The sequence below is a fragment of the Protopterus annectens genome, chromosome 12.part0 (genome assembly GCF_019279795.1).
Source record: "Protopterus annectens isolate FY-2018-M chromosome 12.part0, PAN1.0, whole genome shotgun sequence".
NCBI classification, from domain to species: domain Eukaryota; kingdom Metazoa; phylum Chordata; order Ceratodontiformes; family Protopteridae; genus Protopterus; species Protopterus annectens.
Genome location: NC_056746.1, coordinates 1387576574 through 1387602836, shown reverse-complemented (window position 1 = coordinate 1387602836; position 26263 = coordinate 1387576574). Strand labels below are relative to the sequence as shown.

The 26263-nt window shown below is 39.0% G+C and overlaps 1 protein-coding gene across 1 annotated transcript in view; it reads left to right on the top strand.

Moving 5' to 3' along the window:
• The window catches only part of PPDPF (pancreatic progenitor cell differentiation and proliferation factor), a 70127-nt gene extending 45234 nt beyond the window's left edge, over positions 1-24893 (top strand). Inside the window, exons 2-5 of the mRNA XM_044090447.1 lie at positions 1526-1621; positions 5948-6025; positions 19220-19316; positions 24510-24893. Coding sequence (XP_043946382.1) covers positions 1567-1621; positions 5948-6025; positions 19220-19316; positions 24510-24624 — 345 coding nt within the window. The 5' untranslated portion in view covers positions 1526-1566 and the 3' untranslated portion in view covers positions 24625-24893. The remainder of the gene's footprint in view (positions 1-1525; positions 1622-5947; positions 6026-19219; positions 19317-24509) is intronic.
• The last annotated feature ends 1370 nt before the right edge of the window (positions 24894-26263 follow it).

Below are 26263 nucleotides of genomic sequence, written 5' to 3'. Positions count from 1 at the left end.
TTTTGGCTCTACTTCAATGTATCAGCATTTGTGAACACCAGTCTTCTAAAAATCAATATAAAATGGCTGATGTTATGAAATGTTGAAAATCTACAAAACAGCAGGCACTCTTTTGCAGGGGGAACAAGCACCCTGCACCCCCACACCCCCTGTTAATTATACAAACCAACTCCAAAATCAACTGCAATCTTCAGTAAAAATAGCCTTCCTGTACCACTCTGCAGTCCATGTTTCAGAATGTCAACGTCAAGTTGATCTTTAGAAAGTCAGTGTTCTGAAATGTCGATCGTCTGAAGGGAACCCATTGTTTCACATTGTCAGTGGTTATTACTGAGATCTGACTGGAATTTAACTTATAACTGCTGATAGTTTGTTCAAAGAATTTTACTTCGAGTGCTTTATTTATTACTCTGGAATAGTATGATTATCGTGAAGTGCTTTTTCAGTCTGCTGCCCATCTGTCACAACTGCTGTGCCAAGATGGGTCATAGGGGGAGCATGCCTGAGCTTTTGTGTTTCAGAATAACTGCAGCGTTGTCAGGGCTGACAAATGCATCTTACCAGCTGCTAGAAATACTTTTCACTGTTACGATTCTCAGGATTCATGATGAATTATACTGCTGAGCAGGTGACTGATCGTCTTATCTGAAGCAAGAAATCGGGGTGGAAGAATGTAATATAGCACCAGCAATTTTTCAGGTCAACAACTGCCAAAAAGATTTGATAAGAACATTATGTTTGTTTCAATATCTCCTTATGTTGTATGACCAAGGAGCAAATTAAGTATAAAAGCTTTCAGTATTTTCTAGCAGAAAAGCGGCATTTCCTAAATTAAGGTATTGCCTGTGGTATAGTAAGTGAACTGATCAGTAACTTTGTGAATGTTAAAACGCTGCAGTTTCTTACAAAAACATGAGTGAAAAACAGTTTGAAAGCTTGAGGAAACTCTCTAGTAACATCTGTATCTCTGTATTGGTTCACTAAGAAGCATTATGCCTCCGCTTTTTTCATGCCAAAGACAAATAAAGATGTTTCCTTTGCTAACAGTCTTCTACTGAAAAATACCAAATGGTGGTAATTTGAAAAAACAGCCTTATGAGTTTAAAATTGCTCTTATCTGAAGATCTGTATACTTCAAGAAGATAGTTGATAGACAGATATGGGATTTATCATTTATGAGCATATCTCATGAGATAAACAAGGATTTTGTGTGCGTGTGAGTGCATTTCGCCTGCTCATGTACATGCATGCAAGCATGTGTGTACATGTATGACTGTGTGTGTGTATGGGTTTGTGAATGTACATGTGCATGTATGTTTGTATATGTGTTTTTGCATGTACTCATGCTTGCATCACTGTGGGTGTGTGCATGCATGGGCATGTGTATTTGTGTTACATCTGTGCACATTTATGCTTTTGTGAAGTAAATGTCATCAGCAAAGGAGTTTGCAGATACACTTCTGATGGTAGTGGCAAACAGCTAATATGTCTTATGTTTATACATTGATTTTTTTTTCATTTTCAGCTTATAGTATCTATCCACTTTCTGAAGTACAATCAGAAGTCATGGCATCAGTCCCTTCAGGTGGCTCTTATACTGCAGCCCATGAGTACTACAGAAGTACGTATATTATTACTACTATAAGTACTACAGAAGTACGTATATTATTACTACTATAAGTATTACAGAAGTGCATGATTATTATTGCCACAAGTATTGTTGGAGTACACATATAATGGCCAACGTGAGTACTAGAGAAGTGACTATATTACTACTATGAGTACTCCAGAAGACTGTATATTATTACTACTATAAGTATTACAGAAGTGCATGATTATTATTGCCACAAGTATTGCTGGAGTACACATATAATGACCAACGTGAGTACTAGAGAAGTGACTATATTACTACTATGAGTACTCCAGAAGACTGTATATTATTACTACTATAAGTATTACAGAAGTGCATGATTATTATTGCCACAAGTATTGTTGGAGTACACATATAATGGCCAACGTGAGTACTAGAGAAGTGACTATATTACTACTATGAGTACTCCAGAAGACTGTATATTATTACTACTATAAGTATTACAGAAGTGCATGATTATTATTGCCACAAGTATTGCTGGAGTACACATATAATGACCAACGTGAGTACTAGAGAAGTGACTATATTACTACTATGAGTACTCCAGAAGACTGTATATTATTACTACTATAAGTATTACAGAAGTGCATGATTATTATTGCCACAAGTATTGTTGGAGTACACATATAATGGCCAACGTGAGTACTAGAGAAGTGACTATATTACTACTATGAGTACTCCAGAAGACTGTATATTATTACTACTATGAGTGCTACAGAAGTGTGTATATTACTATTACCTTGACTACCACAAAAGTGCTTAATTACTATCTTGAGTATTATGCAGGTGTTTATAGTACTAATATTAGTGGGGCAGAGGCCCGTATATCATTACTACTAAGAGTACAAGTACTGCAGAAGTGTATATATTATTACTACTACTGAGAGTACAGCAGAAATGTGTATAGTATGACTACAATTTTGGCATTTGTTCTTGTCAAATATTGTATGTTTGGAAAATGGGTAATAATTACTGTTCACTGTCTCACAGCAGGTAGGTCATCCAGAAACAATATTCTACACATGTAGCTTGAAATGTGAGCCTACAATGAACAAAGACACACCAGTTCATTCCATATCCTACTTTGCTTTTATTGAAGGTCTCACTTTCAAAGCTTGAAATACTGAAAATGTTGAATTTCAGTAACTTGAGACGGAAATATCGAAAGTAAAAATCACGAACCACGGAAATTATCCCAGGGCAAGTAAGGACTTGCCTATCATGGGGAGATATGCCCTTTTCCCCACTGTAGTGCAATCCTGGATTTGGTATATACAGTTGGGGGGGCACAGCCCCCCACATCAGAGGGTGTGGGGTCATAGACTCCCACCTAGGTGAGTTTACAATGGTACGGCATGTAGTTTGTGGTTTTGGGCAAGTGTTTACTTGTCCTGGGACAATTTCTGTGGTTTGTGATTTTCACTTTTGATATTTCTGTCTTGAGATACTGAAATTCAACATTTTCAGTATTTCGAACTTTTAAAATGAATCCCTATTAAGATATAAGAGGGAAATGTATGTATGCTATACACTTCTAAACACATCTAATGAAAGACCTGACCTTGGGTGGGAGCTCTGGCTGTGACACAAGCTGGAACAATTGAAGCAGCTAGATCCTGGGTAGTCCATGAGCATCAGTTTCTTAGGTACTTGGCTCTGTACCTGATCAAATCCACTCACAGGAATGACAACATAGGCATGCCTCTGTTTGGCTTTTAAAACAAAGCCTAATTATGTCTGGAATTGTGGTAGTGCATGTCATCTGAAAACAACTGTTTAGGTGTATCGTAAGACATGCTATGCTAATTAGAGAGGTGAAGCATGTCTCTTACCGTAATTTTCATTTTCCTGTATCAAAAGAACCAAACTGAAAGCTCTGCACTACAGCGTAGTGTGAGATCCTTATGGAACTGCTTATGGAACTGCAGCACTTGGTTCTAACATCAAGTTTGGAGGTTCTGAAGGCAAATTTGATAGGCAGAGTAATAGGCTGTGTTCAAATGTTAACCCTGAAGCCTACTTTTAATAGTTTGTTAACAAAGTAAATGCATTAGATGCAAATACTTTTGTGACCTGAGAGTGCCGTCTGTTTAAATGACTTGTTCAGAGTTGGACAGTGCCAAATAGGGATTGGGTTCAAATTCAAACAAATATTATTTGCAGTCCATAACCTTAATCCACTGGGCTAACCTCTCAGAATACAGCACAGACCTAAGAGGTACTCTGAGGCTTAATTTCTGAGGGTGTTGAAACATGGTGGGGCCAGGGGGCTCAAAAGAATAGGTATTCCACTAACTCAGGCTGGTGATCAACTTTCTAATTTCCTGTATTCTGATTTCTCTCCACATGATGCTTTTATAACTGCTCCACTTGCCAAGGCAACACTGAATTCCTTGAAAGTGTGAAAAATTAAACTGCAGGTATTTTTTTGCAATGGGGTAAGCCCTCTGTGCTCCACATATGGAGAATATGCTTTTACAGTCTCCCAAAACTTATAGATCAACTCCATTGTTAGATCAACTCCATTGTTGCACCAACTCGAAGGAAGAATTATCCCAAAACAAAGGAATCATTGTCTGCAGACACTTTGAAATCATACCACAATTGTTATCCTGTGGAAAACAGAGATTGGCATTCTGTTCCACAGCGTCTTGCCCTTCAGACAATTGACACTCAGGGAGTTCCATCTCTGTCACCTGTAGATATAGCCTCTTTGGGAATCTTGCATTTTTTGAGATCCCACCACCCAAAGAGTACAAGTAAGCAGTTTCTAATCCACATGAATAGTCAGTGGTATACAGTAGTCATGTGGTATAATGAAGTCTTAATGAAAACAGGGACACTCAAAAGAAAGAATGGTCATGTGACGAGGGATGTAAGTGTGGAAAGAATGATCCTGCAGACCACATTTCCAGCTTTATGGCAGAAGGAACATAAATAGTCAGTTATATATAAAAGTTCTGAAACTACTGGTGTAGTAAAAGAATAAACTGAAAGAAAAGCAAAAGTATTTATGTTACATCTTTACTGTAAACTGGGAAGGAACTGAACTTGTTTCTAATTTTATATTTGTATCTGGGACCAGCCTACTGAGCAGTCATTGTTCATAGGTTCACAGGTAGGTACTAGGCTATCGGCCCAAGGGCCTACGTAAGCCTAGCCAGCAGGGTTCTGTAGCTTACGCCACCCAAGAAAGTTATTGTTCTGTGCTACTGTCCAGCAGAGACACAGAAGTGATCCCCAGGGCGTATTTCTTATTTCCCATCCACTCATCAAGATTTTTCTTGAAGAGTGCTAATGAAGAACTTTGCTTGACATAGATGGGTAGCTTGTTCCAGAGTATAGGAAGTATCTGGGACAGGAATCTATCCCTCCAGCAAGTCCTGTTTATTGTGGTGACAAGGTTTAGGTCCCTAGAGCGTGTAGCTCGGAGGGATTGGGATTTCTTTAGGTGTAGCATGTCCAACAGCTCTGGGTTTGACATATGTTAGGCAGAGATCACCTTGGAGTAGGCGATATGCTACGGAGTAAACCTGGTGTTTTTTGAGGCGGTCAGTGTAGGGCATTTGTTTGAGGCCAGTAATCCTCTTTGTGAGGTACTTCTGTGGCCTTTCCAGCTGCTGCAGATGTCTTGTGAGGTACTTTCCAAAAGGGGCGTTGTACTCTATAATGGGTCTTATGAGTGATGAGTAGAGGGGAACAATGACCTCTTTTTTTCTGGATGAGAACCCTTTTATGATGAGATGTGCCACGTAGAAGGACTTCCTGACTACTGTGGCGATGTGACTGTCAAAGGAGAGACTACTGTCCACCTGGGTCCCAAGGTCTCTTATCACGCATCCGGTGTTAAGTAGATTGCTGCCTATGTAGTATTTCATGGGTACAGAGTTTTTACCAAAGGGGATGACACTGCACTTTTTGGCATTGAGCTTGAAGCCATGGCTCTGACACCAGGCATCTGTCTCAGTGAGGCCCTTCTGTAGGATGTCCACATCATTTTATATTCCCTACCTGTGGAAGGCTGATTAAGTCACTTGTATGCTAGTATATAACTGAAGACTTTGGGAATCAAACCTAGATATGCTGGTTGTTTGAAGCTCATGCTATGTCTGCTTGTAATGTAGCCCCCCTAAACAGCTTTATTTATATTAAATGAGTGACATTAGTGAAGGTATTCTTTGATCTGCACATAATTTTTTATGCTTTGTGTCTTCTTTCCACCATTTTTAAGACACAGGCAGCCTTTGTTAAATTCCTTTAAGATTAAGTCATTTTGTATGTTTTTGTTTCCCGCAGGGCGCCTTGGTTCTTCCTCCAGCAACAGTTCTTGTGGAAGCAATGAGTACATGGGAGAAGTCATTCCTCATCATCCAAGTATGTGTCTCTGCACTTGCATAACAAAGCTGAAGTCATAGACACCTGGGCTTCTGTAGTATTTCCGTGGGGTTGATAGACTGTGTTTGCTAGGATATGTATATATTTTTTTATATATAATAATTTTAATGGTCATTTTATTTCTCTTGTATATTTCTGTTTCTTTTAAGGAAAATTAGTCATTTTTGTGAAAGACTAACACAAAATGTGTAGCAAGTATGTCCATAATCAGTGGTGAATTTATGTATTAAAATGCAAATTTTATTTCAGTTTGAAATATCTTCCTAAACCATGAAAGATACATACTAAATACCACCATTATATAACTAAACCATGGGAATCAGCTGGTGACAGTAAGTAGTCAGCTTGTCTGCTTCATAAATTTATTCTTCCAAAAATAAAAGACAGATTACCTAACAGAAAACTGTGCTGTGCTATTGTTCTGAAGTAAGTTTACTTGGAACTCTTTGTAATCCATTGACATGACATCTCTAACTTTCACTGTATGTGCCTTTTGGTACAGGCCATGGCTGAACAAGGTTTTTGCATCAGCCACCCCAATAAAATAAAGAACATATTTTGAAGAAAACAAAGCAGGCTTACCCTGAACAGACATGAAAAGCATCACTAAATACATAAAAGGCAATAAAATATTAAGTCATTTCCCAACTATCTTTTCATAGTTTACATTTCAACAGATATTTCAATTGCACTATTTATTCCAGAAAAAATGTTTTAAAAGTAGCTCACCACTTATATTTAAGTATTTGTAAGAAACCCTCTGGATCCACTTTTGTTTCATTCACAGGTATAAAATTAGAGACAAAATCTAAACTCTGCGTTGTTAATGCATAAACAATGCATTAGGCTCTCTGGCGTGTCTAATATAAACTCAGTGTTCTAAAACTCTTGTTTCAGTGTTATTTTCTGTACAACATCCTTGACAGTCTGCATATGTAGTGGTACAGACAACAAAAAGTAAATTACAATCTTTATAGAAACGTGGTCCTAAAAAAATATTTACTGATGCTGATAATTGTAATGCATTCATCACAGTAATGTACCTTTGAAGCATATTATTTGGAGATCATAACCCTAACCCTAACCCATAACTCTTGCACTATTTCTTGTAGTACAACTAAGTTCTCACTGGTGTCTGTAGTTAAAGCTGACATTCCCCTGAAGCTAGTTTGCATTTATAAGCCAAAACACAGTGATGCACTCTAGTTATGTGCAAGTCAATTGATTGTTAGAGGGGTGTAAATGTTACTTTTTTGAACAGAAATGGGAAAGCTTTTCTAATTTCTAAAGTTATGTACTAATAGACAGTCCTATGTACATCTAACAATTGCAAAAAGTACATTTTATTAAATGTCACTCTGGAAATATTCAAAACGTGGGTCTATACCACGTGTGCTGTACATATTTGCTCAAGAAAGACTTCCTCTCTGTCTCCTTTTGGCAAGTGCCCTAAGTCTTGCCAACTCATCTCTCTTAACTAAGCAGCCCTCCAAAAGTGTGATCTCTCCATGCTATCTAGCCCTACAAGAACCTTGAACCTAACCCTAAAACTTCCCACCCAGCACGTAACCCAAAAGTCCCTCATCACTCCCTAAGTCCAGAATCTCTTTCCCGTCCCTAAACCTAAGATTCCCTTCTCTCTCCCTAAACCTAAACTCCCGATTGTGCCCAAAAGCTATGACTGCCTCCCCCTCCCTAACCCTAAAGTCCCAATCACTCCCTAAACCTGATTGCCTTTACCCTCCGTAACTTTAAAATTCCTGTTCTGTCCACACCATATTCCCCTTCCCCATACCTAAACCTAAAATCACCCTCTCCGCTCCTCTTCATGACTTACCTAGTCCATGAGCACTTCCTGTTGTAGGACGTGAAAAGTTAGTGTGCAACAGCTACTTGGCTGAATTCATATTCGAGTTTGAGCATCAACGGTTGCTCACACAGGCTACAAAATGCTTGAGTTCCTGGCATCAAGGAACTTTTGCCTTCAAGCATTTAGGACTCAAGAACTTGAAGTAGAACCTCAAAGTTTTGAGAGATAACTGAAAAGTTTTCTTTGGCAAATAGTAAAGATGTTGGCCATAATGGCACCACATCCCTTACTTTCAAATATAGAGGAGAACACTATCTTAAATATGTATTTCAATGTTCAGCGAGAGTAAATGAATGTGGGCATTTAAACATGATACATATAAATATTGTAATTGCGCAGCTGATGAGGCAAACAGCCATCTTGTGCTTCAGTAAACAGTAAGATTTGTACGGCCATATTCTATAAATGATTTAATACAAATGTTGTTGTCTTTGCATCTGGAAATGCAAACTGTCCTAAATGTTACATAGGAAAGAAAGTATTCAAGCTACATTTTACAGCATCAAAACAACATTAGAAACTCAGTAAAGTCAAGAGTGTTCTTTAAGTATTGCTTTTAACATATAGGACTTGAAATTAAATTTGAAGCCTTGGATTTTATTCCCACAAATAAGAGAAATGAAAGGAAGCAGTGTGAGGAAGGTGTGAGGAAGGTGCTTAGACAATGTTAGAAAACAGGTAGCAAACAAGTCTTGAGTTTGTCTTTGACGAAAATAATATTTTACTCTGAAAACATCACAAATCAGATCTTCCTACTTTATATTGCAATAAAACTGTAACACATTGGAGTTTTATGGCCTGCAAAATAGTTTCCTTTTACTGTAAGGATTTCAAATACTATGTACCTAAGTACAAGCAGGCAGAGCTAGACTCCTAAAAGTATTTAATTATGAAAATTAATTTTTACTGAATTATACAGATTCAGTTATTTCTGTTATGAGTTACTTTATATTTGTTCCCATTTCCACTGTATATGTTGTGTTTCATAAAAAGTCTTCCTTTCCTTTTAGATGATGAAAGTTTATAAGATGAATATGTTGACTAGATGACCATTCTGAGCTGGTTCCTAAGGGTTACTTATACAAGATGGACCATGTTTCTTTCATACCTGTAGTTATTTTTCCTACAATGTTTGAGTTTTTGCTACTGTCTACACACATACATGCTTTATATTTTGTGTTTGTTTTGTGTTTTTGCTTTATTTTTTATTTTGCATTTTTTAATTGTGCTTATGAATCAGAAAGGTGTTTATGCGAGGCTTGGAATTTTTCCTGAAAAGTAGGTTTCTATTTAATAACAATAACACATTTCTGATTTGTAGATAGATAGTATTGTTCCCAATATGAGCAATATTCATAGTTCTGCCCCCCAATTTTGCATAGCATTTATCCATGAAGAGCAGTGTTAAATCATTATGCAAATATGGTCAGCTGCAGTCTTTTATGCAGACTACGGAAACATGGAGGTGTTTGGTTAAACACATCTCCCTGCATCAAAAGTGTAAAGTACTTAAGGTATAAGCATTAGGGGGAGAGCTTTTATAAGGATAAGGCGCTTTACACTTTGAAGTAGAACTACGATTCATAGAGATGAATGTACAAGGGCCTCATTTGCATATAAAACATGTAAAGGATCCTGAACGCACAAGAGTAAGCACCAATCTACTGGAGGAATACCAGGGTTAGGGTGAAATGAAATGTTGTAAATGTATTAGTCTTTGTGGGAGATCTTTTTAAGCATGCCTTTGGCAGGTTCCTGCACTTAGTCATCTCCTCACAATATACACAGAACTAGCAAATTTGTTCAGAGCTGTATGAATACTTCATGCTGCAGTTGCAAGAAGTCAGGGCATTAATCCAGGCATGCTTATATGGCTAGCTTTAAATTTGCCTCCACTCCTTTCTGTCACTGCCTATTTAGCCACTCCCTTTTTTGTCTGTGTCAACTCCAGCCTCCATTGTGATTCAACAGTATTTCTGCCCTTTCCCTTTCTGTTGGTTGTGCTTTTATCCTTGCTGTTTTCAATACTGTTCCCCACTCATGACTCTTTTGGGCTCTGATATTGTACTTTTATGTCTTACCCCTTTTAAAGCCTCCACCTGTCATTGTCAAAGTGACTGAAGAAATGCTTCCAAAATTCTTGCCTGGTTTAAAAGCCCATGATTGCGCTTGTTTCCCACCTTTCCTGTAACTAGTCTAGTCCAGATACAGATTTGCTGTAGTCAGGACTGTTTGTAAGCTTCTGAGCCCCCCCAAGCCTTTCTGTGTTAGAAGAAAGCCTCCTAGCTTATTAGTGGGAGTGTTAAGCACTAGGAATCCTATCTACCACAAGAGTGTTTTTTGGCCCAGAAATTGTAGTTTATTGGCCGTTTGGCAGTTTTTCCATCTCTTTCAACCTTCTGGTTTAAAAGCCCGCGTTTGCGTTTGTTTCCCACCTTTCCTGTAACTAGTCTAGTCCAGATACAGATGTGCTGTAGTCAGGACTGTTTGTAAGCTTCTGAGCCCCCCAAGCCTTTCTGTGTTGGAGGGAAGCCTTCTAGCTTATTAGTGGGAGTGTTAAGCACTAGGTAGCCTGTCTACCACAAGAGTGGTTTTTGGCCCAGAAATTGTAGTTTATTGGCCGTTCGGCAGTTTTTCCATCTGTTTCAACTTACTGGTTTAAAAGCCCATGTTTGCACTTGTTTCCCACCTTTCCTGTAACTAGTCTAGTCCAGATACAGATTTGCTGTATCCAGGACTGTTTGTAAGCCTCTGAGCCCCCCCCCCCCAAGACTCTCTGTGTTGGAGGGAAGCCTTCTAGCTTATCAGTGGAAGTGGTAAGCACCAGGTAGCCTGTCTACCACAAGATCCGGGTACAGATTCTTAGTTTTAGCACTTGAATTTTCTTATTCGTGCTCAGCACTTGTTAGCACTAAATAAGCTACAAATTACTGTAGCACTCAACATTCCTCGTTACCTAGAGGAAAACAGTTTTTGTACTTACTTTCCTCACTTGCTTAGAGAAAAACAACTCTTATACTCACTTTCCTCACTTGTCTAGAGGAAAGTAGTTTTTTATTCAGGCATATCCAAGGGTCAGCTCCCAATGTTCTCTCCTGTCTATCTGATGAATCTGGGCATCTTGGGGCAATGTAGCAATTGCCTCATTTACACTGGCAACCCTCTCCTCCTACCACCTAACATCACAACCTGTAAGAGATGCACTTATTTAGCCAAATTAGAGGTAAAGCTCTCCCCAACCAAGACTGAACTTGGCAGTCAAGAGGAGAAGGTAAACATTTGGACCACACCACACTCATCACATAGTCCCACTAAACCTACACCACCAAAATCCACAAATAGAAACACAAAAACATTCGCAGAGGCTCTCAGTAGTAATCTGCGCAAGCAACAAAGGCCTCCAAAGCAGAAACGCAAGCATCCTCCACCCCCCAACACAACCCAAATGACACATAGCCCACAGACTCAGTGTGCCAATAAACCACAACCCATAAGGCAAAACAACGTACCCAACACACTAGTCATAGGTTACTCTATAGTCAGGCACATGGATGTCCCACTCCCCAGGCTAAACAAGGAGAAGGTTACTGTTAGCTGCCTGTCGGGTCCCAGGATCCGCCACATAACCCATGCACTCAGGTCACTCCACAAGTACAAATATGACTCTGTTATTGTCCATGTTGGTGTGAATGACCTGAGACATACCTCCCTGGACTACATGAAAGAGACGTGGAAGTGCTGTCCGATCTTGTAGCCCAGACAGGTATGACCCCAGCCCTGAGTAGCATCCTGCCATCACCCAGAACGATACCGAAGTACAAGGACAAAATGATTGACTTCAACAACTGGCTAAGCTTCTGGTTTCATTCGAAGGGGATCCAGTATCTGTCTGCCTGGGATGACATGGTCGACAGACCATGATGCTTTGCCAGAGATGGCCTGCACCTGTCATCCCTGGGATTTTGTACACTGGCTAAGGTCTTGCCGCCCCTGTAGTGCTTTTTTTAGGCAAGGTTCAAATGACAAATTCACCACCATAACAGGAAAAGCAAGCAAATATCGAGGATAATACTGCTCAATGCTAGAAGTCTAAATCTCAAAATGCACTCACTCGAGGCACTCCTTAAAATGAAGAACATCGATATCTGTGCAGTGACTAAGACCTGTTCAAGGCTCTAGAGAGCACCCCTGCATTACCAGGCTATAACTCATACCACACTTTTCAGCCATCTAACCTGGACCAGAACACCAAAGGAAGAAGTGTGTCCATATTCATTAAGGATATCCACATCTCCAGGCTAGTTGCGCAGCATAATGCATCCGAGGTTATCCAAGTGCAATTAACTCTGGGCAAAACTGCAATCCAAATTGTAGCTTGCTAAAGATCCCCCACCATGCCCCAAGATTCCCACTCCTTATTTCTTGATATACTGGAAAATATTAGGGTTCAACCAAACACCCTAATAATGGGCGATTTCAACTACCCCTCCATTAACTGGGAAAACTACTAATGTACCAACTCCTTTGCTCAACGCTTTCTGGAATTCATAAATTCCAGTGCCCTGGATCAACTTATCCACACCCCCACAAGGGGCAACAACATCCTAGACCTAGTCATTACCAACATGAGTGACCGGTGTTCTACATCTGAAGTCAACTCCTCGTTGGTCAGATCCGACCATAAGCTAATCACCCTAGATATCCACAGCCCGCCCCCACCCACCAGTAAGGAAACCACGGTAAAATATTTCTCCAAAGCCAACTTCATGCTTCTTAAGACAGAAGTGGTGAACTTCATGACACTCATGCAGATAGACAATACAGTTATGACGGCTGAATCCTACACAAATGCACTCTATAAGCACTTACACAACTGCATGGATCGTGCTATCCCAAACAGAACCAAGATGCTGTCTTCCAAAAAAAAGGAAGCCATTCTGGTGGTCCCCTGCCATAAACAAACTCTACAACAGAAGGAAGAAACTGTTGCAAAAGAGAGTAAAATCCCATGAGTGGAGGAGCTCCCTGGTCAGCTTTAGTAAGAAGCTGAGATCCCTTATAAGATCCTCCAAAGCTAGCTACGAAAACAAAATCGCCACTGATTCTAAGGGCAACCACAAAGCATTCTATAGCTATGTCAAGAATCTCAATGGCAACACCCAGATCTGCTCTGAGTTACAGCACAACGGCACAAAAATTACAGAACCAACTGATATTGTCAACATCCTGGCAAATAGGTTCAGTGCCAACTTTACCCCCCTTTCAGCCCCTAAAGGGCCCATATCTATACAGGAAGAATGCAGAGTCCCTGTAATCACATCTATGCAGGTAAAAGCTGCACTCTCTAAAACCAAAATCACAGCATCCATGGGACCGGGCAACATCCCAGGCTGCGTTTTACACGAACTTCAGAATGAACTGGCTCGCCACCTAAGCACCATGTTCAATCATAGTCTCACGTCAGGCTTTGTGCCCACTGAATGGCACACAGCAACAGTTATCCCACTCCACAAAGGGGGAGCCACCACTGATCCTGGGAACTATTGCCCTATTAGCCTGGTCTGCAAGGCCAGGGAACGTATCATCATGGAACTCATAAACAAAGACATTGGTAACCTCCAAACTCTGGACCCCACCCAGTACAGGTTTGTGAAAGGCAGATCATGCATTCTGAACCTGATCAACTTCTTTGAGGCAGTCACCAAAGCTGTAGACAAGGGTAAGGTGGTTCACAGAGCCTATCTTGACCTCGCTAAGGCTTTCAACACCATCCCCCATTCTGGAATTATAGCTAAACCCAGTAAATTAGGTATAAATCCCTACGTCACAAGATGGGTTGCCATCTGGCTCACTGACAGAACCCACACTGTAAAAGTTGCAGACTTCAAACCAGTGACAAGTGGAGTACCACAGGGTTCAGTCCTGGGACCTCTCCTGTTTGGTATCTACTTCTCTGAAGTACAGGCTAACACAGAAGGCCTCTGGCTGATGAAGTTCGCAGATGACTGCAAACTAGGAGCCATAGTCGAGTCCCCAAATGATGTGTACATCTTACAGAAGGGCCTCACTGAGATAGATGCCTGGTTTCAGTGGCATGGCTTCAAGCTCAATGCCAAAAAGTGCATTGTCATCCCCTTTGGTAAAAACTCTGTACCCATGAACTACCACATAAACGGCAGTCTTCTTAACGCCGAATGTGTGATAAGAGACCTTGGGATCCAGGTGGACAGTAGTCTCTCCTTTGATAATCACATCACCACAGTAGTCAGGAAATCCTTCTATGTGGCATACCTCATCACAAAAAGGTTCTCATCCACGAAAAAAGAGGTAATTGTTTCTCTCTACTCGGCATTCATTAGACCCATTATAGAGTACAATGCCCCTTTTGGAATGTACCTCACAAGACATCTGCAGCAGCTGGAAAGGCCACAGAAGTATCTCACAAAAGTAGTAAAAAAACGGGGATTCCAACCACAGTAGCCACCAAGAAGAGAAGTAGACAGGCTGGAAGGAAGCACTCAGGTCCACAAATTCTTCCAAGGTTTAATGTCACAAAATAAAGACAAGCAAAACACCAAAATGCTGATAACACTCCAAATACGTTTTCGTTCACTAGAACTTCATCAGAATAATAAATTACATAGCTGAGGCCCATTAAATAATCCCCCTAATCATAAAATAGCCAATAAAATAACAGAATAAAATTTAAAAAAGACATTCAAAAATGCATTCAAAAGTATGTCGAAATGCTGCCACCTAGTGTTAAAACTAAAAGCTATTCATACAATCACTCCTAATATAATGAGTGATTGTATGAATAGCTTTTATTTTTTTATTATTGCTTAAAGAATAGAATCCGCGGTGGTGCAGCGGTAGCGTTGTTGCCTCACAGCAAGAGGTTCTCCTGTTCGATTCTCGGCTGGAGTGCCAAGAGTGCCATCTGTGTGGAGTCTGCATGTCCTCCCCGCGGTTGGGTGGGCGTTCGAAAGACATGCGTAAATGGGGGTGCTATCGTTGAAGGTTGGACGTCGAGCTGGCACCTCTGCGTTCGTGAAAGTCTAACTGCCAATCACTAGCGGACCTGAGTTCCGCTGTGGCGACCCCTAACCGGGAAAATCTGAAAGACAAACAACAACATTATTGCTTAAAGAATGTCTTTTATGGTGTGTAATTAGAATGTTTTAATACTAGGTGGCAGCATTTCAAAATACTTTTGAATGTATTTTTGAATGTCTTTTTTAAATGTTATACAGTTTCAGCGGTTAGCGTCGCCACCTCACAGCAGGAGGTTCTCCAGTTCGATCCTCGGCTGGGGTGCCTTCTGTGCAGAGTCTGCATGTCCTCCCTGTGGTCACGTGGGTTTCCTCCGGGTGCTCCGGTTTCCTCCCACATCCCAAAGACATGCTGTAGGTGGATTGGACACTCTAAACTGGCCCTAGGTGTGAGTGTGTGCGTGTGTGTGCCTTCTGCGGAAGGTTGGGCACCGGGCTGGCAACTCGACACCGTAAAACTCCACTACCAATCATGAGCAGACAGGTGATCTGCTGTGGTGACCCCTAACTGGGAAAAAAGCCGAAAGAAGAAGAAGTACATAGCTGCATATTGTTCTGTAGGTTTAGTTCTTGTAATGCTGTATATGTTTTCTGCTTTGTATCAGTAGCTTGTCATTTAGTGTGTCATAATATTCTTATGACCTTTAACTGAATCTTCATGCAGGAGCAGAGGTGTTTTAGATTACTGAATGCAGTCTTCATGTATGCCTCTTCAGTGTTTTTTTTTTTTAACTGGGAAAACCCACCAGGCACATCTGCCTATTTCCTGGGAAATCTGTGAGTAATGTCTAAATGACTTTCTCAGAGTAATACAGCTGTCAAATGAAGGTGGAGGACATCAAACTCAAGTACAGGATGAAACTCATTAGCACCTCAGAACCTTAGTCCCCTGCACTAAACCAACAAACTATGGTGACCAGGGCTTTTCTTACTGGTCCTGCTGTTTATTGTTTGTTGTGCATTGCTTAGCACATTAGTCACATCTCATGTTTAGCAATGTTTCCCTTGGTCTTGTAGTTCTTTTAATCCATCCACCATCATGAGTCTTCATGTTTTTCAAAAACGAAACAATTAGCTTCAAAAAGGGCTAGATTAAAACCAATGAACACTGGCCCAAGAGCCCAGGCACATTTAGAGCTCACTTATTGTAATATGAGATGTCTCACACCATTTAATAATTTTGTATTCATGTTATTCTCAAGCTTCTCTGCTGCTACATCATAGGATTTCCTGTTTTTATCTTCTGTTGGAAACAGAGTTCAGCAGTAGGACAAGGATGAGAATAACAACATATGAATATACAAAATTAACATCAATCAAACCATCAATAAAAACAAGGTGAACTGGTCCACCAGGTAATTGCACTTCTACAAGTTAATCCTGTTTATGTTGATGGATTGATTGTATGACCCAGTCAAACTAACTGGCGATGCATTGATTTCTTTGGCAGGAACTCCTAACATCGGTATTCTTGCTCCGGTCAGGGCTAGGTGCCATTTTAGCCAGCCTTTCTTTTGTGATTGCTCTTAAGTTCTTGATAGAAAATACTGGGTCACTATTCATTCATGACATTTCTGTATGCATCTTTATAAAGCAGAAATACCTGTACATTTTTCTAATTAGGTGCCACAAGCCCAGACTACAGTGAGCAAACAGCTGTACTAGTTACCCCTATATCATACCTCTCAACTGTCCAGATTTTTTTGCTGAATGCCCAGATTGTTGCCTTATACTTGTTCTTCATATAATTTGTGGTTTCTAGCAAATCAATGAGGACTGAAGTCACTTACTAATAGCATATATTTGAGTTTCAGACTTCATATCCTTCAGAAATGTATGCTAACACACATCCTGATATTCTGGCAAATTTCTAAGTTTTATAAGAGCAATATTTAAAATATGCCCCTATTTTAGCACCTTTGTTCCCCCCATTATTTTAGGCTTAGTCCATATTTCTTGCAGAAGAGGTTGAAAGGTATTCCCAGTATCTTCTGCAGATTTAAACAAGTTCAAGACCTACATGTGCAGAGAGACATCAAATCATTTTGTCTTAGTTCTCTGTGATTGAATTGAAGGTACAATCTCTTCCCTTTGGAGGTCAGGCCCAAATGAATAAGAGGATTAATATGTTACCTCTGACATGACCTCAGTGTCTCCCTGCCATCCCATTCACCCACCTCTGTAACTCTGCCATGCTTTTATCTTTTTTTCACATTTGCATATGAAAACCATTGTATTTTTTTATAATTTCATCTCTGACTGACAAAAGTCTTTCTTGGCATATCCTTTGTGCTCTCATTATAAGCCTTCTAGCTGATGTCATTGCATCTAGCTGATGTCATTGCGTCTATCTGTTTTAGGTAGTATACATCAAAGGTGTGTTGATAGTTTAGTCTTTAGGTTTCCTTCTTCCTTCTGAAGCTGCTATTTGGGGCTGTCACTGAGCTATTACTGCCTGCATCCTGGTGACTGCTAGGATCACTTGTCACACTTGTTGATCTGTAGCTGCTCCCTTCATATGTCCAACCTGCAACACTATAATGGGTGTTTTTTGCTTTCTGCCTTGTTAATTTTTCCACCTCTTTCATATCAAGGAATAGCACCCTGGTATTTTGTGTTGTGACATCTTAAATTATGATTTTATTCTGCCTTAAATTCAAACTGGCAAAACTTATAGCATAACTTGCACAGATCTCAGTCCACCTTGGGTAGATTAACATCCTCTATAGTCATGAACCTTCCCTAGAGATCACAGTTCCTTCTCTCTTTGCTCTTCCAAGTTTGAGGGTCTGCCATTTAAATCCATCTATTAACAGATCATCGGAGAAATGTTAATTACTCAGCAGAAGCAAAACATTTTAATGAAAAATCTCAAACTAATGAAAACTTACTATCAAGAAATCTATTTCCATCTCTCTTGTTTACTTTGTTGGCTTGTCAGCGTTTTCTCTTGGAGACTCTAAACTCAAACACCTAGTCAGTGCCATTCTGCCAGCTTGTGTTTATTCTGCTAGATTATACCCAAGGACCATCCCCACCTTAAAACAATTAGATGTTGAATTCATGCCTTCATTATACACCATTCCAAATTTTCCTGCACTCCCTTTTACTTACAAACATGAAGTCATCAATAGGTTATGAATACTTGAACCCCTAAGTTTTTTCCCATTTTCTATATTGTAGATTCATTTGCTTTTCCAGTTTAACAGATTACTTACTGCTTCCTACATTTCACTACTTACATTCTAATTACAATGATTTATATCTATTCCTTTTGGTGCTGAACATTTCCATTCTTTTTCATTCCACAAACCCTTTAGGTTATTATCACAACAAAGTCATCTTTCTTGTCTTCCATTTGTGGCCTCTTGCTCTTGAATATCTCGGTCATCTTTGACTTTAATTCCTCTGAGCTACTTAACTGTTTTAGTCGTAGGACATACTTCATACAACTTTCCACGCACTGCTTTTTGATCCAAATGAAACATTTTATTAGATTTGTTTGACATGACCCCCCCACTCTGAATTCATGCTTCTTTAGTCCTGGGCTGTACCAAACATGATTTGCATAATAGTTTATTGCCTCTCCTTTAGTTACTGTTGCAAAGTGGACTCACACTACCCTATTTTCAGTTATCTAGCTGACTCATTTCCGGCCCCACCAGAGTTATGACTATCTCGTTCAGGATTCTGGGGGTGCATTCTGTTAGACCCCCACTGTTGAGTCATGATTTAGTCCTGCCATTCCAGTGGACTTGTTTGAATTTGAAAGCTGCTAGCTTCCTTTTCTCCCTCTTGACTTTGTAATAGGTAGCACTTAAAGAGTAAAGGTAAGCCTTTTGTCTGAATGATGCTACCAGCCCTCAGCTGTGAAATGGTGCATCGTTAAGACAGGAAGAGCTCAAGCCCGAAGGAAAGTGCACAAGCAAAGATGAGATAGGTTAACACCAAAAGGTGAAAGGAAGTGGAATGTCATTTGAATGATTAACAGTTAGAAGAGAAGGAAATGATTGAATGAGAAGTTGAAGACTGCGTAACTAAATAAGGCTGGGTGAGCTTTTTGTGTCTCGTATATTTTTTTGATTGCAGAGAATTTTACCTAAATTTTCTGATCTTTTGGCCTTATGTAATGAAGTGTTAGTGGGGGAGGGTGTGGATTAATTATTTTTTCTCCTATAACACCTTAGACAGCAGGTGGGAGTATTCAGCAGTTTTATTGCAGCTCCCTTGCAAGTGTCTTTCTTTACTCAGGTCTGCCCAAGTCGGACTCGAGTCACTGGTGGACCAGTTTTTTCTTTGGGAAGAACAGCCTTCCCCACATGGCAACCGTAGTCGAGTCCACAGAGAAGTAAGTATTCCTGGTAAACAGCTAATTTGCTTTGATTTGCTTAATCCTGATTTTTTTATTATTACTTTTTTTTATGTTTTTCTTTTTTTAACAAGCAGTCCTTTTTTACCACATCAGAATGACTTGTTGTGTAAACTGATGGGGCCCTTGAGGATAGCTCTACCCTAAAGATATATGTCAAGCCATCTTAATTCCTTCAAGGGATATCTCTCATATAATGTCTGCTGTGGGTCTCGCAAGAGATTTTGCATGGCACTTGCTCACACATACACATACTCAAAAACACACACACGCACACACACACACACACACACACACACACACACACACACACAGTATAGCCTACTCACTGTTAAATTTCCATTCCTCCTTTATCAGTCCATATTTGTTATTGCCTCTGTGGACTCATTACTTGTAATATATCCTACTATCACCAGGGAAGCTTTGTGTGCCTTGTTACTTGTAATGTATCCTATCACTAGGGAAGCTTTGTGTGCCTTGTCAGTACTTGTAATGTGTCCTATCACTATGGAAGCTTTGTGTGCCTTGTCATTACTTGTAATGTGTCCTATTACTAGGGGAACTTTGTGTGCCTTGCACTTGCACTCTTGTGTTATAATACAGGTGCTAGGACCAACCCTGGAAATTAGATATTGTGTCGCAAATATTTCTTACAAGTTACTAATGACAAACAGAAGTTTAAAAAAACAAGTCACTTGTTTGTTCAGAAGTGCAGGAGGTCATTGTATTTATATATTTTTTTCTTAACTAAGCTTTCCTCACAAGCCTTCATGACTTGCAGTGCACCCAAGATTTGATTAATGCTCGATAAAAACTGTAAATTTTGTTTGATTTTACTGTGCTACTCTTGTCTTGTACTGAGCATTGGGTTAATATCTGACTTTCTATGTGAACCGTCTGTGTTCAGCACAAGTATGCCACATTTTTTAAGGGTTTTGTGAACTTTTTAGCATCGGATATCTTATGGCTTCCTTTGCTAAGGTAACTTTAAGAATGAAGAAGTGTTTCTATAGTATCATAGGAATGTGGTTTATATACTGTAAATGTGGGGGGGGTTCTTAAAAATGTACACAGTAACTGGGAAATGGAACAACTTACCTTTGGTATAGGTATAACTAGGAGCACTGCATGCGTGTCACATTATCTGTGTCACTTAACAGCTCACCACTGGTGTAGCTACAGCTAGAAGCACTGCATGACTGTCACATGATCCCTGTCACCAAACAGCTCACCTTTGGTATAGGTATAGCTAGGAGCATTGCATGGGTGTTACATGATCTTTGTCACTGAACAGCTCATCTCTAGTGTAGGTATAGCTAGGAGCATTGCATGGGTGTTACATGATCTTTGTCACTGAACAGCTCACCACTGGTGCAAGTACAGCTAGAAAGACTGCGTGATTTTCACGATTGGTGTCACTGAGACACACACTGCTAGGCACACTGTATGACTGTCAGATATTCTGTCTGTTCTACAAGCTACACCATAACTATGGGAGAGACTTGTTGAATCAAACTGTATTACTGATCCTTTGCATCCATTTAGAGAAAGAATAGCACAACAGGGAGCTGCCACTCATGCAGAGTAGTGCATGATACCTTCCAGTTTTAAAGGGCAATATATGGCTTCTCAGTACCTCTGCATTGCCACTGCAGTTGCTTAAGTCTGTATAAGAGAACTAATATGATCCATGAATGTAAAATCACGGAGGACTGTCTGGTTGTGCTGTGCACAAGAACAGAGCCCTCTCTGCAGTCAGAATAACCCTGAATTTTGGGTATGCTTGATCTTATGGATCAGTTTATTGTTTCAATTTATCTATAACCATTTGAAATGTCGGGACTTGTAGGATCAAGTCTCGAAACTTGGGAGACTGAATGCAGGAAAGAATGGACTTACATATACTAAGTTTGAAATGCAATTTCTGAGAACATTCCCCTTTCTTTGAGGTATGGGTATATATGTTTATATTATATATATATATATATATATATATATATATATATATATATATATATATCTATATAAAATCTCAGATCCAAGAAGGTGGGGGATCACCCCCCTCATGGGGATGCAGGGGTGGCTTGTCCCCTGCAAAAAGAAGTTGTAAGGAGAAGAGCAATTTTCAGGATTCGCTGTTCTCCAGGTTTTCAGACTTTTCCAGCTTTTTGGCTCTTGGTATTTCAAGTGCCAACATTTCAATAGAAGTCTGATGTTTCACATTGTAAATCATAAACTACAAAAAGCACAAGCACATTAAACAAACTCTATGCAGTCATTTTTGTGAAGACGCAAACTCCGCTGCTTTCCAAATGTAGGTGTCACCCTTCATGTCTCTGCCTCTGTCAGCTATAAAGTCATAGTAAGTCCTCATATACAATCACAAAGCACATTAAGTTGCACAGTAATGTTTTTTTTTTTTTAAATCAAAGCCACAAAGCTTCATGACAAATCGTGCACATTAAGCTGAGACAAGATAAGCTAGGACGTTATAAGGTCATGTGAACCCAGTTTACATTGCAGTTTCATGTGCTAAAAGAGGTGGTCGGGGAGGGTTAGGCATGATGGGTCATTTGGTTGTTCATCCTGGAGAGGGTGATGATTAAGCTCTGCAGCTTGACCAGCATTTGGCAGATGGCCAAGACCCTGCTTCAACCACTGAGAATAAGCATAGAATCCATAAATGGATGGAGAGGAACGATTGGGCATCCTGTCAGGACTAAAAAAAAGAAGATCCTGATGACTTCCTTGATAAGCTTATTACCCTCCCGTAAGGGAAAACATTTTGCTACTTCATGGCCTAAATTACCATTCGATTGACATGAGGAAATATGCCTCAAATAATAATCAGGTGTAAAAAGTTTGCAAGACTTCATAAACTTCAGCCAGCTTAAAGAAATTGTAAAATACTATAAATATAATAGAAGGCATCCTTATAAACTAATCAGCTAAACATTGCCCCACCCCCTTTTTACCCTGGCCACTGTGTGACATTTCTCATATACACTAAACCTAACCTAATTAAATACTCTGTCCCAGTACATTTAAGTGCACTTGTACAAATTCTTACGTGCATGTTCTGTTCCATATTATACAATGACTGCCCATTAACATTCAAAAACAAGCACACTGATTGGTCAGCCCAACCAGTGTGCCTGTTGTAAATCAAACATATGCCAATGGAAAAAAAGTCCGGTCACCTGGACTTCCATTAATATATGCTATTTCTTCACCATAAAAAAATAAAACTAAAATTAGAAATCCGAAAAGTCTGGAGGTACGACAGAGATAAGACGGAGAAAATACTAGGAAAGTCCAGTACTTTATTCAAAACTTAAGAAACTTTCCTGATTTTCCATGTATTTTTCCATCCTGTCTCTCTCATACCTCTAAAGTGTCTGAATTTCAACCTTAAAAAAAAAAAAGGAGCAAAATGGAGATCTTCCTTTCCAAAGCACTGCTGTACTGCTTAAGCTTGGGAACACAAGTCCCATACGCATGCACACTACATCAAAAAAGGCAGCAGGATATCTAACAAAAGTGGAAGAACACCACTGAGCCATTATACAAAGACATTATTTAAAAAATGAATTTTTTTTTTCTTAAATAATGTCATTGTATAATAGCAATAACCAATGACTGGGTGTGATATATTGAAGATTTACCCACAGTTGCCTTTGTTTAATTACTCAAGCTTCACTCTCATGATTAAACCACACCAACCATGGGTAAATCTTCAATATACCACACCCAGTCAATGGTTATTGTCATATTACCGTGTATCAAAGGAACAGGTCCTTGTATATAGTCTTTTTTATGATTGTATATTGTATTGGTTGTATATTGTATATGGCACACTTTAAAGATGATGATTAGGTATGTATATTTAGGGAAGTACTGAAATACTGTACTGCCTATTTAATTACTGTAATATAATGCAGTTAATGAAATAATAGTATTAATAACGTCTTATTTAAATACAAAACTGTTCCTGTTGTCTGCTCCACTGAATTCTATTTTACGTAGGAGTACCTTCATTAGGTCACTGTATGTTACAAAGCTTTTTTTCATTTATACTATTACAGTCACATCAGCTACATTGATATGCATTGTGCAGAATGAAATTTTAATATTTATTAACTTTGTAATATGTAAATTTGCTTTACAAACTCACTGATATTCACTGTATACTGTTTTGCTACCCTTTGGCCTGAGTTGCATCTGAAAAGGGTCCATCTTGGAGCAGTCCATTTACCTGCTAAATAAATGACAAATAAATAATGAAAAACAATAAAACAACCTAAACCAAAGAAAAATGTTATTTCTACTCCTTTCATGCAATGTGAACCCAGGTATGCAACACCCAGTAGCAGGTAATAAAGTGATATTATATTGTATTATATTATGTTATATTATATTATATTATATTATACATTGTTATATTATATTATATTATATTATATTATATTATATTATATTATATTATATTATATGTAACCTTGTTGGCATTCCCAGGTTCATGGTGTGCCACAGAGCATATCCTGGAAAAATAGGCACGTAACAGGATGCAGTGTGCATGAGATGCCAGCCCATCATAAGGCACCAGCTACATAAACACACAGAAACTCAGGCTGACATTACAATACCCCATCCACCTAAGCAGGATATGCTAGCTTCATGGGAGGAAACCAGGGGACTTTCAAGAAACACAGCAATGGAAAGAAACATATGAAATCACCTCAGAGAGTAACTGTAATTAGGACTGAATCCAAATGATGATGCTACGAACTAGTACCACTAACTACTCTGTTACTATTAACATAATTATGTCGCCAGAATCATTTTTAGCAGACACACTGAGTATTTAATATTTGGGTTGTTTTTCATATGCTGGTAATCTTTTAGGAAGCACTTGTACATCTGTCTGTCACTTGCTGTCTCGCTGGCACTTACAAAGCTTAATGTTACATGCTTTTTGTATGACATCATGATACATGTTAAAATTACATATGTGATGAACAGTATGGATAAAGGAGTGCTCACCTAGACAGTATAGCCTTATCAGCACAGTGTAAATATTCATATAGTGTTATCGTTCATTTTTAATGCTTTGAATAGCTGATCTTTACAATATTTTGTCATTTTCTTACTGGTCTTTTCTTCTGTTTTCAGTCCACGAACCATGACCTCAGAGAACAGCAAGATAAACTGCAGTCTGGCTCAAGAGATTCTAAGAAAACGACACCTAAGTGAGCCCACCAAAACTACCCAAGCCTCTTCCCCATGACGTACAGGGCAGGGGGCTGTGCGGTAGCATAGGTATTTCTGTCAAACTACTGGGCTTCACTTCTGTTGTGTAATGCTAGGTGCCAGGGACCCCATTCCAAGTCCCCACCCCTTTCCCAATTCTCATTTCCTCATATATTCCAAGTTGGAGTCGGTTTGACATCTAAAGAGACTCCGGGACTTTTTTTACTGACTTTCTACAGCATTGCAGTGTTAGGAAACATTTATACAAGTCTGCTTATGACAATAAACTGAAGTGAGCAATTTTAATTTTGGTCTGTGCTGTATTTATTTATTTATTTTTATTATTTTTGTATTATTTGGTTTATTTATTTTTATTATTTTTGTATTATTTGGTTTGTCTGTGATTTCTTTGCAGTACTCGCTGTATTCTTCCTGGTTGATATGGGTAAAATGTTGTTGTAAATTTAATGTAGGGTATTGCCAGATCTTGCACATGTGGAGTGTTTCTTTCTTTCAAAGGCAGCTAAATGTGTGAGTTCTCAACACTAGAAAAGTCCACTGTGCCCCCTTAAAATAATAGAGCTCAGATAACACATGCTGTGCAAATAATGCTTGTGTTGTATTAGCCCGGGTACATGATAACTCAGACATGTATTTCCGCTCATTGCAGCATCAGAAAATGTGAAAATATGCATTTTTTTCCAGAAGGGTCAAGTTGTCTTCACCTGTAACTGCTTTGTTATTCTCATTATGAAGTCTCTGCACCTCGGAGAAATAACAATCACTGACAGGCACTAGAAAGCGTGCCTCACTCTTTCACCAGCATTATTCACCACAGTTTCCATCTTTAGGACTAGGTATTTTATCACTTGCCTTATTAATACAGCATTCAATGAATGATGTTTTAGCATTTTTTGTGCAAACGTCAGCTTTCTGAAAGGAGTAAGGCAATTGCAGCATTTAGGGGGATTATTTACCTCTCGCCTCAGAGTTAGAGACATGTTGCTAATAGAATTGCTAAAGTCGTGATGTATTGGCTGATGAATAATTAACTCTCATTCAAACAACATTCAGCAAATGCTAATGTAATAACATGGTGATCAAGCCTAACTTTGTCTTTGATTATTATATATTTCTAAATGTCTGTGGTGTTAGCTATAGAAGCAAAAAAGGGAAAGCCATTTGTTTTTCAAATTTCCTTGTAATAAGGCAGCCCCTAATTAATACTACAATTAAGTATATATATTTTGCCAAAACTGGCCCAGTGTGTCAAGGTTTTCTTTAAAAAAGAAACTTTAAAAATTTGGACAAACAAGTTTAGAACCCCTGAAGTAAATACAAAATGATGTATGTTTTTGCTTAACATTGCTGCCCTTTATCTCACCTCATATTTTTATCCAAACTGGTAACTAGTAACCAGCAGCAGTAGTTATGTCTTAGAAGAATGAAATTAGTCTAGAACTAAACCATATGCATTTTAAAACTCATTAAATTGTATACATTAACCAGATAGACTGGACGTTGTTACTGTCTAAAGCAAACACTGTAATTGTTTCAGGTGAATTAATTGTAACCATTTTTACTCTGCTTGATTTGAAGATGAGAGATATTGTAATAGATAAAGATTATCACAAGGTAATGCAGATCAGTATACTGAAGATTTATTTAGTTAGTTA